The sequence below is a fragment of the Pleurodeles waltl genome, chromosome 11 (assembly GCF_031143425.1).
Source record: "Pleurodeles waltl isolate 20211129_DDA chromosome 11, aPleWal1.hap1.20221129, whole genome shotgun sequence".
Lineage (NCBI taxonomy): Eukaryota > Metazoa > Chordata > Amphibia > Caudata > Salamandridae > Pleurodeles > Pleurodeles waltl.
This window is the reverse complement of record NC_090450.1, coordinates 746,911,111-746,928,929: the sequence shown is the minus strand read 5'-3', so window position 1 is coordinate 746,928,929 and position 17,819 is coordinate 746,911,111. Positions and strand designations below refer to the sequence as shown.

Sequence of the window (17,819 nt, the reverse complement as noted above, 5' to 3'; positions counted from 1 at the left end):
AAAGTCTGGTTAGGAGTTTACAACGCTGATAGCTTGACCCATTGGATCGCAAATGCTTGTTGAGTAATATGACTTCTTATCAATTGACAATTAGCGCTGGGAGGTCCGTTGGATAGCCATGCGCTCCATAGTGACCGACTGGGATATTTTTTCAGGCTGTTTATACAAGTAAATTTCAACAAGCAATATGGTGATTATAACTGCAGGCACTTTCTATATTTATATATCATATAGCTATATGGTATTTTTGTTTTCTAGACCCTGGCAAAATCTCTGTTATGCTAGCATAATCTTGCACAATTTCACAAATTTCACATTATGCTTATTACATGAAATTCGCAAAATTCACAACATTACATTAAAATTCCACTCAGTAAAACTTTAGTGCGAATGTACGGGAAAAACGTGAACAACAAGAATGTGTCTGTTATTCACAGCACTTGTGGTCTTTACACTAGTTTTTACTACAAGAAATGCATCCTCACGTGAAAAATAGACACACAGATCCATGTTTCTGATTTTGCCTTTTTGGAAATCTTGTTTAATTTTTGCAGAACATCACATAAATATGTAAAAACAAATTATGCTAATTTTGCACACCCAGGCAGTTTTTAGTACTAGATCGAGACGGATGGATGGGCAGACCTAGATTGAGAGTTGTAAATGGAAAGAAAGATAGAGATAGTGCTCAGACTGCAACGTGGACAGAAGAACAGACTACATCCAAAAAAGCAAAACGTGCTGCAATTTTTAGATCTCACTACAGCGTTAGCTAGATCTCAAATTCTTCAAATAGTACAAAATGAATTACGGAGAGACGGTGGCCATTTAGCGAGCTCCTTTCAGTCACTAGCTTTCATGTGTTTTCATGGTTTGCCACTGCTTGAATTAGGTCCCCATCAATCTCAAGGTACTTTGTGGGTTTTAAATAATCAATTTGTTAGCCAAAGGTGTGGCATAAAATGTAGTTTGTAGATGAGACAGAATAAGTGACATATTTACTTTGCTTAGTACTTTTTTTAATTTCGCAAGTGCATTTTTGTGGATCCTTGAGACTACCGTAAGGGCACTGTACTACTCACTAATCACCTTTGTGCATTCACCCGCTTTACTCTGCTTTCTTGATAAATGTTGTTGGATTTGTGGCTTGTTTGTTCACAAAGTAAAGATGTGTACAAAGGCCTTTTATGAAAGAAGAAATAAAAGCACTGTCCCGTTCTCAAAAGTTATCTACCCTGAATGATTTTGCTATGTGTATCCTTTAAGATCACCACTTGCAATGCAAACATCATCTGACTCCTTTGCATAGCACTCGTCTTTGAGGCAAATGTTTATAAGATCTGTGAGCAAGGGCCTCATTACCCCAGCCCTCATATCGCTTTAGTCCAAGTTGTTGCTTCATCATCTCCATGCTATAGGATAGCAGGATAAACTCAAACAAGCGCACCCAACTCTTACCCAACTTAAAGACTAGATTTATTGGTTTTGCCAATGCTTATTAGTCTTGTCTTTTCCAAATTCATGTGTAATTGTGGATACTCCAGATGCACACTAACTGCATTTATATAGTGTATTGATGGCTGTGGAGGACGTTTGCAAGATGTTTCTTGAATGACTAGTCAGAGCCCAGGGACTTCAAAGGATTCAGATCCGAACCAGGAGACATGGGCCCTCATTCTGACCTTGGCGGGCGGCGGAGGCCGCCCGCCAAAGTCCCGCCGTCAGGTTACCGTTCCGCGGTCGAAAGACCGCGGCGGTAATTCTGACTTTCCCGCTGGGCTGGCGGGCGGTCTCCTTCAGACCGCCAGCCAGCCCAGCGGGAAAGAGGCTTCCACGATGAAGCCGGCTCGGAATCGAGCCGGCGGAGTGGAAGCTGTGCGACGGGTGCAGTTGCACCCGTCGCGTATTTCACTGTCTGCGCAGCAGACAGTGAAATACATTTAGGGGCCCTCTTACGGGGGCCCCTGCAATGCCCATGCCAGTGGCATGGGCACTGCAGGGGCCCCCAGGGGCCCCGCGACCCCCCCTACCGCCATCCGGATCTCGGCGGTCCGACCGCCGGGATCTGGATGGCGGTAGGGGGGGTCAGAATCCCCGCGGCGGTGCAGCAAGCTGCGCCGCCGCGGAGGATTCAATGGGGCCGCGGTACACTGGCGGGACCCCGCCAGTGGTGCCGGTCCGACCGCGGCTTTACCGCCGCGGTCGGAATCCCCATTGAAGCACCGCCGGCTTGTCGGCGGTGCTCCCGCGGTCCTCCGCCCTGGCGGTCAAAGACCGCCAGGGTCAGAATGAGGGCCATGATTTCTAAGGGTCTCGCATTGCAATAAGTACTTTAGTAAAACGTTCAAGCCCATCCTGCCCAGCGACATTTTTAGGGATTTTCTTTGAGGTCTAAATAGGGAAAGAGCAGGAAGGAGATGAAAGGAATGATACAGAACAGAGAACAAAAAAATAGAGCGATTAGGACAAGGATAGAAAATGATAGAGAATATGAGAAAAATTAGAAAAATTAGCAGGAGAGAGAATGAGCTAGTAAAGCAAGAAACAGGGTCAGGAATAGAAAGAGAGAAATGGTGACTGCGACACAAGAGACCGGTAACTCACTGACTTTCTTATAACAGCTATTACACCCTATCATCTGCTATCAAGGCCCCGGGCATGGTAACAAAGACTTGTTGCTATGCTTTCCTTGAGTTAACTATTGTATTATCCTTTGGTTGTTGTGTTCCCATGTTTGAATGTTTCAGTCTTAGACGGCCATTTGACAATATAAAGTTTGTCATTTTCCCATTAAAAGCTACAACTAATCTTCATACTCCCCCTCCCATATTTGGAGTTGCCAAACCTATTTTTGTTATATCTGTGGTAAACGGATTTCAAGCTAATTATGCTGTTATTATTCACATACATAAAGATATGTATTAGTTCTAGAAAGGATGGCCTTACTGTGTCCTCTTGGCTTCAGAGTCTACTTTAAGGAGCCTACAGATAGGTCTGTGTGCATACAGTGTATGTCATTGAGTGAGTTTAGCTTCTTGGTCCATTAATTACTGACCCCTCAGCATCAACGTTATATATATATTTTAAATGGGGGTTAAAGAAAATAGATTTAAACACATGGCACTCTGCCATATGCTATGGTGGGCTGCTTGGAAATTGTCTATTCAATTGCACAATATTGTTTTTTAGACTTTAGACTGTAAGCACCTAATGGTAAAAAAGTGAAACCACACTGGAATAAACCATGAGACCCCAACAGATATAAATATATTTTTTCCAGAATGTACGGGGCATCCTTTAATCAATAAATTTAATATGTCCAGAAAAGGCAACTGCTTCCAGGTAGATGAGTAGAAACGACTTACAGCTGGTCAAGTGGGGTTTCGACGTGACTGTGATAAAAAATGTTGTGGCTTGGCTAAACCATGCACTTGTCCAACAGCAGTACTTAATTTGTGTTGGTGGTTTCTGGTGCTGGGTATCAGCACTTCTTTTTGAAGGCTGGCACTTATTTTTCTGTCTCAATAATATACTGTGAGCACAATTCACATATGGGAAAGAAGGAGGAAGAGAAAAACGAAAAAGCGTCACAAAGGGAGAAAGCATAAAGTTGCAAGAGTGAGCTGAAGGGGCAGGGAGTGGCTGTAAATGGATTAAGAGGCCCAGGATGGCTTTGGGATTACGCTGCCTCAGTATTCTGTGCTCGCAAGTTTAATTGCAGCAGCCGCATGTTTCAGAGGAGAGCTTTGGCACCTGCACATTTGTATTTACAAATTAAGCACTGTCCAACAGTCTAATTTCAACTAGGGCATGTTGCCTCTTCCTAAGGCCTGGGCTCATCTATGCACTTGTCGCAGTCCATTAAGGCCAATGTATGGTACAAGTAAAAAATAGCTTAACAACTCGGGCCCAGATTTATCAAAGGATTGGGTTGACCTTGTGTCATGCAAAGTAATGTAATGCCAGCAAAATCTTTATGTCATATTTACCAAGCCACGCAACCTGGAACAGCCTTGCATTGAGTGGTAAATCTGGAGTAATACAAGGCAGTGCAAGCCACTGACTTGGGTTACTGTGTGGCAGGAAGGTGTTACATGGGTGGAGAGTAAGTGTTCCCTTGCATTCAACCATGTATTTTGGTGCATTCCCAGATATACCAAGACAGGCAAACCTGAGAATGCATCAAAATGCTACATCTTTGTGATAGAGGTGCAACAAAAAAGAAATATCTTGATTTCTCCTGAATATTTTCCTCTTTCTAAGTTTGCTGCATTCTACAGCACACGTAGAAAGAGGAAAACACCTCTAAGGATTGTTTTTGTGCAGGAAGGTGTCCACTCCTGCACAAAAACAATCCTGCCTGCAATGTAGGCAACCTTGCACCATGATTAAAGTGTGCCTACATTAGCGATAGGCTCCACTGAGTGCACCAGCTCAAAGAGGACAGAAATGCGCCATATGTTAATAAATATTGTGCATTCCTGCTCTCTCCTTTTGACACAGCACTGCAAGTTGCCATTCCTCATTGTGCTGCATCAAATAATACCTCTGGCCATTAGTTGTGGTTAGCTTGAGAATGAAAGCTGCATTACTATTTCTTTTGACTTAAACAATAATTTTGAAATTAGGTGGGCCGATGATTCCTCAGTGAAATATTTATCAATATTCACACAGATTTTGGTAATTCATGTGTCACAGTAAAAAGTTGAAATCCTCATTGCCCTCCCTATAAAACTGAACTTGAGCTCTAAGATACAGGAACAAAATCCACACATAAATATAAGGACAACGTTTAATGGACCATGTCAAAATTGCCGTGGGCATGACCGCTCTTATAATTGTTTTCATTATTCCTGAGCTTACTATTAAAACCCAAGTACTTATAGGAATTTGTCTCAATGCTGGCCTCTTGCACCTCTTCCTGTGCTAAATTGTGAATTCACAAAGATGAAACTATCCCTTTGCAGTGGAGTCCTGTCCCCATGCCTCGGATGCTTGGAGGAGAAGCAGCGGACCCAGGCCTACTCACACACCCGCAGCTTGTCTCAGAGATCACAGTCCAAAAGCCACTCATATGCCAGCTCAAGGAAGTCCTCTTCACGCAGCTCCTCACGCTCTACACGTCATAGGTCTTCTTCAGCAAGATGGTCACGTAGCAGATCCTGCTCTTCAAGGAAAAGGTGAGTTCAGGCAGCAGGATTCCTGCTGAAAATCCCCATGTTCTGTAATGGGCATTCTCTTAGAATTTGTTAATAATATCATTTTAATGCAAATACAAAGAACTGAACCACCATCAGTGTGTCTCAAATTATCTCTAATTCTGTTATCAGGAGCAAAGCCCTGTTACTCTACCAGTGCATTAAAGGTCTTTCCAACTCAGCCCACAATTGCCTTTCACATGTGAATATGTCTTGGCAAAATCAAAATGGCCTCTTGAGGGTTGGGGCCACTGATGATTTTAAGTCTTCTCCTAATGACCTGCCTAATACATGCAGTCCAATCAGGCTTTTTATAGACTAGTCTTACAAGTCAAAATGTCCCCCCCCAAAAGCAGGTGAACAGTGACCGTATATCAGAAAATCTGTACTCATTATTGCTCTAGTGCCTTCGTGTGTCTACATTGTACATTATCTTATCCTCATATTAAAACTGTTTTAATTTTAGAACTCATTTCTAAAAGCTGCATTGTAGAATAGTTCACAAACCTGGACTATCAGAGATCACTGGCGTTGATCTGTAAACTGTGATTTAAATCAAAATAATCTCCTTGTAATTGTGTGTCTGGCTTCCCCTAGACAAGGCTTGCATTTGCCCTTTGACACGGACATATTAAGGTGTCCACACAGCTCTGCTGATAGCTCGCAGAATGATTGTCATGCACTGGAAGGCCCGTACACTCCCAGGGTTGTAACACTTGTGTGTGGCAACGCTACAATGGGGCAAGGCAGAGGCTGTGGCACTCAGGCAAGAGGGGTTGTGAGGGTTGCGTAGGGTTCCCATAGCTGCAGAGTGGGAGGTAATACTCAACATTTGCATGTATTTAAAGAAGAGCTCCCTGAGTAGTCACTGTTCACACTCACTTTTAACCACACGACACACCACCTCGCTCCATTGACTCCCTTACTCTTCCGTCTCTACCACTCCCTTCCTTTCACGCACATTAATCTAACTCCTCTTACCTTTCACTTAAATGAGCACTACTTTAGATATTAAACCCAGCCAATCAACACGCCTCCCAACCCTAGTGTACAGAATCAAAATAAAGGTAACAGGGCTACAGCAGGAAGACCAATACGAATAACCAAAGTATTCACTGTTACGAGAATGCAACTATTATGCCTTAATGTTTTGATTTGTTTCTATGTTCTAAAAATGGACCCATGATCACGATGTGGTTGCTGATATCGTAACTGATATATGTAATCGTTTGTCCTTAAATTGTGTACATGCTTTTGAAAAACAAAAATCATTAAGAAATTGTTTAAAAAAAATATGAAGGTCCCACACAAGAAAATGGTGTTCACATGAACTTGTTCCTCCCTCCAGATCCTACTCAAGATCTCGCAGCTACTCACACAGTTCCAGCAGGAGAAGTTGCGGCAGCGCCAGCTCACGGCCCCGCCGGAGCCCCAGCTACTCTCGCTACAGCCCCAGCAGGTACGTTATGGTTACTACCTTAATAAAAACGGGAAGAAAACAAAACTGGAATTTCTAGTGTAATGTAGTTGACTACCTGCCGACCTAGGGCTAGCTGACGGTCAGAGCTGTCATCATGCACAGCAGGGTTTACAGCTATATAAACACATTATTTCTAAACTCTGTGAATCTCGCTCTGAATTGCAATTTAGCATCTGAAGTTTTGATGACATTTAAAATGCTTTTATGCACTATCTTGCTTGTGGCATTTTAGCAACTACAGCTCTAAAAAATAATTTGAGTTAGACAGACCGTCAAACCCTGAATGCTTAGCAAAGATGACTTCTTGACCTTCATGCTAATATGCATTTCGGGGCAATAAATAGGTCTTTTACAGCTGCCATTAATTCTTATGCAGAGTTATCTACATGTCTGGTATGCCACCTCAATGGAGTTTAAGGCCAAATGTAACACTTGGTGGATTGCCTTTTGGTCCACCATGCCTCCTCTCCCCTGGCAGAAGATTGCCCTATATAGTTACATTTCCCCGCATGCTAGCTGGCATATCTAAAGCCTTCAGTGAAGCTGCTAGTGCAGTGTACTTTGCAGAGCGGGCACCGATTTTGTTTCATCTCACTCAGCACAGTTTTTTGTTTTTCTATGGCCAACTCTCAAATCGTTAAAAACCAAAACCTCCATGACTCTGCTCCAAAGGAGTCATTTGTTTTCTTTGGCTGGTCAAAGCTTTCCAGCCTGCAAACCCAGCCAAAGCTTCGACACCGTAAACTCGGTGCTTCAGTAGTCTGTATATCTAGCAGGCAAGCTCTGAGTTTGGAGGATGTGGCACCTGTTCCTTGTGGTAGATGCATTCCATGAGGCAAGATCTAATTGATTGCCTTAATGACACAGGGTATAGTTGGTCACTTGGTGCCATATCTCTGACCCTTGCTACTATCTGTCATTAAGGACTGCAGTGTTTTTATCTAACACATCTAAAATTCTATGTATAACGCATCGTATGCTATGCTAAAAGGATCTTGGATTGTGTGCCCACCAGTCTACCACCTTTAAGGTTATTGTGGGTAGGGGAGAGACTTGGTGGGATCTGCTCGGCAGAGCAACTGGCGAATGCAGTGAGTGTTTCGGTTGGCAGTCCTTGTACATCACAAAGCTCAGCTGAAGTAAGATGAGGAGAATGGATAGGGCCAATAGGCACATGGTCATCCTCTGGTACATCTAATGTAAAACAATGATACAATATGGGCCTTGCTTGTCAAAAGACAAATCATCCACAGCTATTGGACCATTTCCTTTGCTTTCATTACTCAGGGACCGTGACAGAGAGCGCAGGTATGGCTCCAGTGACAAAGATTCCAAGAAGGACCGGCAGAAGAAAAGACGAAGGTCCTACTCACCCATGAGGAAGCGGAGAAGAGATTCCCCAAGCCATCTGGAAGCTCGAAGAATCACCAGGTGAGTCCGAGCTAGGAACAGAACAAGTGAGCCAACTGCAGAATGGGCATCTTGTCCTGGAGTCAAGCTGGCATGGCCCCTCAGAAAGAGTCAGGCACTCAGAGGGGAAGCTCAGCAGTGTGAAGGATAAAAGAGCAACACTCCTAAATAGGACCAATGAGCTAGATATTTCAAAAGGGAAGTATCAGCTGGACGCACCTGCGGAGTTTCTTCATGTAGCTGAAGTGAAGTTGAGATTGCAGATTTGAGTCTATTGCTTTTTTATCGTCCAGTAACATGTGTTACCACATCTTTGAAAGACCATCAAAAAGATGTGTCAAAAAGTCCTAGCTACCACGAGTCATCAAAGAGGTACACGTTTTTGTTAATGAGGCCACTTTTTGTTTTAGTTTGCGGCCACTATTTATTTTGTGCCCGGCCTATTTTATGCCCCAGTTCAATACTGGTTGCTTGAGAAATGTGAAGCTACTAGACTGATAAGGCACTATTGAAGAGGAAAGCACAGCAAGGTTACATTTTTGCAGTAGTTAGCTGTTGGCCTAACAGAAGTAGAACACTAATCACTATCTTCTCTTTCTATGTAAAACTACTAGGCCTTTTAGAAGGACATGATAGGATATAATGATATTTAATCAGATTGTTAAACTTCTTTGTTGAATCCAGGGCTTACTTTTGGCTACGTTAGGGGAAATAAAAAAAAGCTCTGCCTTCTCCAACCATAGAGGGAAGGTATGAAGCTTAAATGAGTTTTCAGGCCCTGTAAAAATGGAAAGCAAATTAATCCAATGTTGACTTTGAGGGGCAGATTTTCGCACCACTAGTATTGAGGACTGTATTGTGACTGTGGAGAAGAGAAAATTGATGGAGACTAAACAACAGAAGAACTAACCTAGAAGTCCAAGAATAACCTGGGAAACGGATGATTTTTCAAATGATATGAAGAGTTTGAACTCAAGAGACCTGATGGACAAATCAGACGCTCTTTATGAACAAACAGTCCATAAAGGTCAAATTACTCCTCATTGATGAGGGGACCTGCATTGTCCACCTCTGGAGTTACAGGTACTACAGTATAGTAAATCTGACTGTTCGGGGATACCGTAGCAAAATTGAGGGGCTTCTTTTAAAACAGCAGAAAAAAGTAATGCTTCTTGAATGCATATGGTGAAACTATTAGGGCTGCGCTGACATCTCCTTAAATGGGACATTGCTCTGACAAGCAACATGTCGAGCCATAGCTCATTTACAATGAACATGGAGACCCTTAAATGTGGCGCTTGGCATTCACAAGGCAACATAAGTGAAATGAAAGCAAGGAGGGCTTGTCTTCTAGACTACTGCCAATAGTGACATATGGCCTGCAATTTCAAACGAATTCCCTGCCAAGAGCTATAGGTAAACTAAAACTTTTTTGCTCACATCCAAGACTCAAAAACATAGCTGGCCAAAGGCTATTAGTGAGTCATTTTCATGACAAAAAAGAAACACAAATCACACGATGCCACGATCTAAACATAATGTTTGCCTATCAAGGCTAAAATTGCAGTGAACTCTCACTGTGGATCAAAACATCTACATTTGGAGGAAATTGTGCAGTACTATATTGGACAAAAAACAGTAATAATATATTTTTTCCTTTAAGAGTAAATATTCACTATGGATTTCTTAAAAGGTATCATTATGAATTCTAGATTTGACTTACAAAACATTGGCAACAGAGCAATAGATTTTCCTTTCTAAGACCTGACAACAAATGACTTTGATCCACATATTCATAATTTAGGACCTAATGTACAAAGCCATTTTGTGCTTGTAAATCTTATGATTCTCAAAGTCATAGAATCTGCCACCGCAAAATCATTACGACGTAGTAAAACCATTTTGCAAGTCAGAAAAGGATTTCCTGCTCACAAAATGGATTTTTCATCCAATCCGCTGCCTCCAGGTAAAACTCGTAAGGGGTGTATTGCAATTAGGAGAGGCCATGAAAGGGGAGTCCCTCCTAACTGCAATTCAGAACGCAATGTACCAATGGCTTGCGACCACAATTGTGGTTGGAAGCCATTAGTAAGCAGCTACTGACTCCTCAAAGGAGGCTGTAACCCATTTGTAAAGAGGAAGTTTTTTCATTCAACAGCTTTCCCCTTGGGATTTGAGTCAGGTGATCTTGGGGGTAGGGGCCAGGTCTTTAGTCCAGAAGACCACTGCCTGCTCCCACAAGACAGAGGGGGTTATTCTAACTTTGGAGGAGTGTTAATCCGTCCCAAAAGTGATGGTAAAGTGACGGATATACCACCAGCCGTATTACGAGTTCCATAGGATATAATGGACTCGTAATACGGCTGGTGGTAAATCCGTCACTTTTCCGTCACTTTTGGGACGGATTAACACCTCCTCCAAAGTTAGAATAACCCCCAGAGTTTTTTAAAGCACCACTAGTTCTTTTAAGGAACATATCCTGCTTTTTAAAAACATTTTTTAAAGCAGCACTAGTTCCTTTACTGAACAAAAAAATCCTTATTTGAGAATGCTAACACAGGGATGACGATCAGCTGTGCCTTGAGAGACCACACTCACTGTGTTTGTATCCAAACATATTCATATTCATTAGGAAGGGCATTCAGTTACCCCGTGCAACAGGACATTTTGTGACATAACCTATTAGTAAATGTGTACCAAAAATCAGAGACAGGTTGCAAAAAGTTGATGTACAATTTAGCAGTGATTTTTGAGACCTTTCTCCTAGTACCTCAGGTCCTTAATCAGGAGTGGCAAAGAACAAGAACTACGTGAAAGGAACACATACAGAGTTTCCAAGCTTCAAATTACAGGAGCTGTTTTCACAGTGTACACTCCTTTCTGACTGAACTGTAAATGAACGTAGCCATGATTATATCTAGATATTACTTGTGAAACATCTCAGTGTGTCTCAACATGTTCACCTTTCTGTTACATGTTAACGTAACCATGTCTTCTTTGTCCCATTCTCTCTCACCACAGTGCACGGAAGCGTCCCATTCCATATTACCGACCAAGCCCCTCCTCATCCTCTAGCAGTGATAGCAGCTACGCATCCAGTCACGACCGATGGGGTCGCTCCCGCAGTCGGGCCAGCTCCAGGAGTAGCCGGAGCTGGAGCAGCGCCAGCAGTGCAAGCAGCAGGAGCCGGAGTAGGAGCAGGGGGTGGAGCGACCGAAGCAGCCGCAGCAGAAGCTATGACACGGATGGAAGCTACCACAACAGGAGGGGTTAGATCAACCCAAACCTGCTGTCGAAGGCACCTTTCCATGCGCGTGTGCACAGGTTTTCGTGGGCGCATTTGTGTGCCTGTGTGTGTAGGTTATTTTTAAGCACCCCCTTTGGCATAGATTTCTCCTTTTTTCTCGGGCCCAAGTGCAGGTGTCTGTGGAATCTCAAGCTTGTGCTATGTCACTGTGCAACTCCTGGTGTGAGAACAAGGGGTGGGAAGAGAGGCACATAGGGAAGGAAGTGGTGATGGGCTTGTCTGCTGCAATTACACACTAAAGAGTCGACAGGCCCCTCCTACCTCATAATGTCAGCAAACAACAGCAAGTCAGTATACCGAAGGTTACCCTCATCTCACAAGATACAAATTCTGTACAGTGAGCTCTCCTCATACATATTTGGGACCTAAAAGAGGAAGGACAAAAAGGCAGGTTTTTGTGAACCCAGAGGAACAGTGGCTCTTGCATTTCCACACTTCTCACTTCTGAGGAGGGATTCCTCGTTGTGGATGACTTGGGAGGTTTCCTGACAGGTCTGTTCCTCGAAAAACATGTTAGGTTAACTAGGGCAGCAACGTCAACCCAGCTCTAGGTGCTTTTCAGACAGAACCTTCGGCCTGATGTCCAGGTGACCACAATTCCATTTGTATGTGCACAGAAATTTCACCGAACTTAGATCATGAGTGGGGACCAAGCAGGAGTTTGTGCCTGAATTAGGAATATGACTTGGATGCAAAGTACACACAGGCCTGGATATCTGTACCTGTTCAAATTGAGCAAGTGAAACTGCAAAATTCCGAACATTGCACTCAGTAAAGGGCAAAACATGAATTTTTACCATTCCCTTCAGACTCCATCCATACATGATATGGTAGTAATTTGCCCCTGCTGAAACACCAAGCCCTGCATTACCTGTAATTTCCCAAGGTGTTATTACCATCCACAAATCCTGAGGGACTTTGAATGGCCTTCCTCACACCCAAATACTTTTATAGAAAAGCATCAGTGGTTTATTGAGTCTTTAAGCAATTACACAAAGCACAACTATTAGTGGCTTTTTTATTACGAATGTTATGCTTATTTAAATGTATTTTGAGCAATTGGTGCACATTGACCCTGAAATATCTGATTTTGTCAATCAAAATTAGTGGGTATGGAACTTTGTTTATAAGACAGAAAGCAGAAATCCTTGAATATGCTTATCACATTGTGGGGGTCATTATGACAGAAACAGCCATCTGCAGAAGTCCCGACGGGCAGGTTGCTGCCAGTGCGGCCGCCTCCCCACAGGCCCCACTATGAGTTTCCCGCTGGACCAGCGGCCTACAGCATTGACACCAGCTAGTAATAGAGCCGGTGGCAATGGTGTAGTGCATAGGGTGCACCAGCAAAGCAGACAGTGAATATCACGATGGGGCCAGCCGGGGGGCCCCTGCACTGCCCAAGGCAAGCGCTTTGGGGCCCCTGCACCCCATCTCTGGCAGCCGTTTCAGGGCAGTGCAACCTCCATGAAAACCGCTGGTGGAGAAGGGACTTGCAATCCCCAGGATGCGCTGCCCTGGGGGATTAGGACCGCCTGCACCGCTTGTGGTCTGACTGTGATGCTACCGCTGAGGTAGTAATGATGTGGTCCGACATCCACATTGGTGGCGTCCAACCGCTACACCGACTCTGACGATCTTAAGACCACCAGGGTCGTAATGAGGCCCAAAATCTCTGTTTACACAAGACATGTTAAAAAGTTCAGTACCTTATGTGGCAATCCATCAAATCAGTACTATTTCCATAACACCAGAAAATTGCCAGATTTGGAAATGACAACCTGACTATGATAATGAAAATAGCGACTAATTATTATGTGTTGGTTAATATGTGCCAACAGGCCAAAGCACTTGGTAAATATGGAGAACTAATAAAGAAACAAGGATTTCTTGCTTTGTGAACTTGCTTGACCAATAAATCCCACACAGATGCTCTTGTGTACAAGACTGTAAATCCTGTATTAACGTAGAGGGATTTCCTACTGCTATTACCACACCTATTCCAATAGAAACATCATTGGTCATGGGTCACGCCATGTGGTAATACAAATAGCCATGTGATGTCCCCTTGTGAGGTGAGACAGATAAAATGTTAACTTAGCCACTTCTTCAATGTGCAGTGGTTTCTTCAAGAAGAAGCCACAATACTTCCTACATTATGATCTCGAAGCATTTTAGGCAGTTGTCCACTTGCAAAGATCTACGCCATACATCCATCTTGGATTCAGGGCTTTAGATTAAGGAGATGGAAACAATCCATTGGCGTCATACTCTAGGGTGTCTTCAATACTTTGTTCTTTCTGAAAGTTTACACTTAACAATGACATATGAGAATACAGAGACATTTTGAATTTAGAACAAATCCAAAATCTGAACCACTTGAGCGACCTGATGGTCTTAGCATCAATATCTGTGTTTGGAATAATGTTTGGAATCAGTGGTTGGTGGACACCTGTCAAGAATAGCAACGGTGTTTTGTAAGTTCCAGACAATGTTAGTGTATCTGATGTTTACATCTTTAAATGTAGCCATACCAGTTGCTGATATTGTACAACCACGCAAATGCCCTGCACTGTAAGGTCAGACTCACTTAAAGAAGCCCTCACCCATAAAACAGCACTAATTAATTGCCTGTGTGACAACATTGAGCCACAAGAAGTTTCATCCTTTGCTATCACCACCAAGAACATATACTTTAAGCAGGTTTCACTCATAGTGTACTAGCAGAATATTGAGTTTCTGATAGTGATCTACAAGAATAATGGCTGCAGAAAATTCAACTACTACTATATCATCAAGGTAAGTATATATTTAATTGCACATTTACTATTCTTAACTCCACTTTAATTGACCTTTAAGTTTTGTTCCTCACAGTAAGCAATTGTGTAGTTAAGAATAGTAAATCTACACTTACCCATTATATCTTGATTCCAAATCTACTTACCCTCAATAGACTAGGTAAAGGTAGATTTTCTATTCTTAAATCCTCATCTATTTATCTGGAGGAAAGTAGATTTGGAGTTAAGAATTTTACACCTACAGTTACCTATATTAACCTTGACAATTTGCTGGTGGTCGACATTCTGCAATCAATATCGCTATAGACCAACATCTATCCTTGATATTCTGTCATACAACCATCATTCATTCACTAAGTCACTGGGGAAGATGCATTTCAGTGGAAGCTGAAATTATGTAAACGTGTTGCAATTAATGTCAGTCACTCACTTTTCACAAATACTGATGGCATCTCAATGTTTATACTGCGTGGGTAGTAGAGACAAGCCACATTCCTGTATAAGAGATAAGCGATTTCGTGTGGTACGGTTTTTCTAAATTCCATCAATATGGAGGCACTGGAACACTATCCACTGTATAACATAAAATACCTAGGTGGTGCTAGTCTGCACCAGGGTTCTAATAACGGCTATATCAAATTACATATTAGAGGGAGGTTCTATTTTGCTTCATTTCTTTTTACAGTGGCTATTAAATTAATCATATTAACCAATCCGATCCCCTGTATAGTAGAACAGTGTGTCCACGATGAGTACCATCAATGGCTATTGAGGGGTTTCAACAATGTCAAACTTCCCACTGTGAGCCCATCATAAACCCTGCCACTGGCCCTTCTCAGGATCCGAACCGAAAGAACTGCGGGTTTAGAAATGTTGAGCTGGACAAGGATGGGTAACAGGAACTCACACTCTTCTAATCCTACGGCAAAATTAGTCCTAACATGCCCCAGCCTCAGCCTCAGAATGAGGCTCATTACCATCATCAGATGTACTGTACATAGTACATATCAGTGCAGCAAAGAGTTTCACTGCTCCCACCATACTGTTGCATCTCTCACACATTCAGCATGTCCAAGAGTGCAGTGACAGACCACAGTTATTCAGGCGACGGGACATATCACTGGGCAGTGAGGGAAGACTGCTATAAAAGAACAGAACACCGAAGGAAGGTTGAAAGTGGAGTGAGTCGTGCTGAGACCTTTCTTAAGACAGGAAGAAAGGAGGTGTTGCAAAAACATGGTCATGTCTGAAGGTTCTTTTGCACATTACCCATACTTCTGATCTTCGTACTGTAAATGAAGTAAGGGCAGATAAAGGCCCGTGTAAATAATGCAAAATAATAGCGATAATTACAATGTTACTTCACTTGAGATTCTGTGTTGAGGTGGTCTTGGTGAGTAAGGCATTAGGCTAGGCTTAGCAAACCATGACCCCACAGGGACTCCATGCAGCCCAACAGTCAGGGCCAACATGCACTGATCAAAGCTAGCTATTTATTTTATATTTAAGTGTATTTATTGGTCTGCCATCGTAAAAATGAGCGGAATGCACTGTTGAATGTTATTTATTTATTTTATTTTTATGAAATATGTTATTGTTCTGTTAATGTGTTCTGGCTGTTGAATTCACAAAGTTGTAATGTGCTCCAATCGAGCAAACTTTGTAGAAACCAAACTACTTCTCGCAGTATCGATTAGAAGCATGGACTTTTTTTTACCTAATTAGGCTGGACTCCTCTAGGGGAACACATACTGATGGTACCGTTTAAAGGAGGTAAATTATATTTGTGCTGACATATGATGAAGATCAAAAGCAATAAAAGTGGACTAAAACATAATGTTGATTTCTGAAATATTTATTTGCACACAGGAAACCCTTCTGTATAACCCATGTGGCTTCAAACATTGAAAACATTGAAAGTCCTGATACATTTGAATCACAATGCAACTTTCAAGTGCCATAGCAGCAACCTTGTTCAGGGATGTGGCACTTATCCTGCAATGGAGGCCAGCCACTGCATGACAACCCAAATGTAACTAAATCACTACTGTAACACTACTGTTTTTATTGTGTCTTTGGATGCCGTCCTCTTATTTTTATTTTAAATATGTCAATACGGTCATCAGAGAGAGGAAAAAGACAAATAGGTGGCAAAAGTACCGCAAGTAGCACATGGGCCTAGATAGACCTAGTGGATGACGTAGGGAACATCAACATGTTAGTTTAGAAAGTACTCCCTGAGAACAACAGACACAAGCAGATACGGATATCAGAGTTGTATCATAGCTGCGTGGCACTACAGATGAGAATAATCCATGGTCTGTCTGTCGACAGCAAATATGAGATGAACCTGGCTGCCTTTTATGAGGTGTCTTTATACCTGAGTCAAGGTAGGACTAACAAACACACATTCTTGGTCCGGGTCATCTTATGATCTAAATGCATTCCTAAATATTAAAACTGAGAGATCAGCACAGCTATTCCTCCTCCCCACCCTCTGTTCAAATCAACTTGGCTATAACGCCTCATCCCCGAATCTGAGCGGACTTCCCTGGTCTTGGATCATTTCCTCCATTCCCTGGAAGGTCCAGCCCCTTTGTTTTGCTGACCTACTGACCTTTTCTTCACCTGGGACTGCTGGTCCTCCCTTCAGCAAGCTGCATCTCCGAAACTCTATGTGTACTTCTCAAACTCACAAATACTTAACTTTAAAATAAACTTTACTCCAACTTTGTTTCTCCTGGGTATTTCACAGCTGATAGCACTCAGTGACGATCATAACAATTTAAAGAAATCCAACCTCTCCGGAAGGAAAAATCCAAACACCACAAGCATTTAATAACAATGCAGTACACCACATCATAGAAGGTTCAATTTCTCTCAAAGCTTTTCTCCACAAGGAAGATAGAATGTTTAAACAATTATTGGCCCAAATCAAGAACATACTTTATAAAATTTGGTGTCAAGTGGATCAAGCTGGCAGGCCCAATGTCCTATCTGCTTCACAATAGCTGAAATGGCAGCACATCCCTGTGGTCACTAATGTTATATTTACTCCTGCATCACAATGGTGAGCCCCGAGGCCAGTTTCACTGCTTGCGTCTCCAGACAACTTTCAGTCATTGTGCAGCCGCCGCTCAGCTACTCCATTCGAGCAATCCCGCAGTGGGTCATTTGACACCAACGGTATAAAACATTCCGATATTTGATTGCACCACGATCAAACTCAATTGTAAACATTTTGTTTATGATATGTGAACATGTAAAACGTTGTGTGTAAATTATTATAAGTCCTCAGGGTTTATTTTTTGTTTTTCGTATATTTAAATTGTAAATTGTGTCTGTTTATTTAATGTTCAGTAAAGAGAAACCCACCCGGCTCTAGTCCTAATATACCTTCAGCATGGGATTTTCCTCCTGCATATTGTACATACTGTATAATGAGCTGGAAACCGAAAAAGAGGTTCACGTAGCCATATGATTACAGATTGTATTTATTTATTGTATTTACTGAAATGCTGTACAGAGGGTGAATCTAATGTCTGTAGTTCCTGCGATTGCTTCTGTGTCTAGGGGAGTAAAATGAATCCTAATATTTGGTTGCAGAAATTACAGTTTTCACCCAT

The 17,819-nt window shown here is 42.4% G+C and overlaps 1 protein-coding gene across 2 annotated transcripts in view; it reads left to right on the top strand.

Moving 5' to 3' along the window:
• Window positions 1-16,021, top strand: part of SRRM4 (serine/arginine repetitive matrix 4) — a 248,649-nt gene extending 232,628 nt beyond the window's left edge. For both annotated transcript variants that reach the window (XM_069214474.1, XM_069214473.1), the window contains 4 exons: window positions 4,968-5,180; window positions 6,547-6,657; window positions 7,966-8,109; window positions 11,110-16,021. In XM_069214474.1, coding sequence (XP_069070575.1) covers window positions 4,968-5,180; window positions 6,547-6,657; window positions 7,966-8,109; window positions 11,110-11,362 — 721 coding nt within the window. In that variant the 3' untranslated portion in view covers window positions 11,363-16,021. The remainder of the gene's footprint in view (window positions 1-4,967; window positions 5,181-6,546; window positions 6,658-7,965; window positions 8,110-11,109) is intronic.
• The last annotated feature ends 1,798 nt before the right edge of the window (window positions 16,022-17,819 follow it).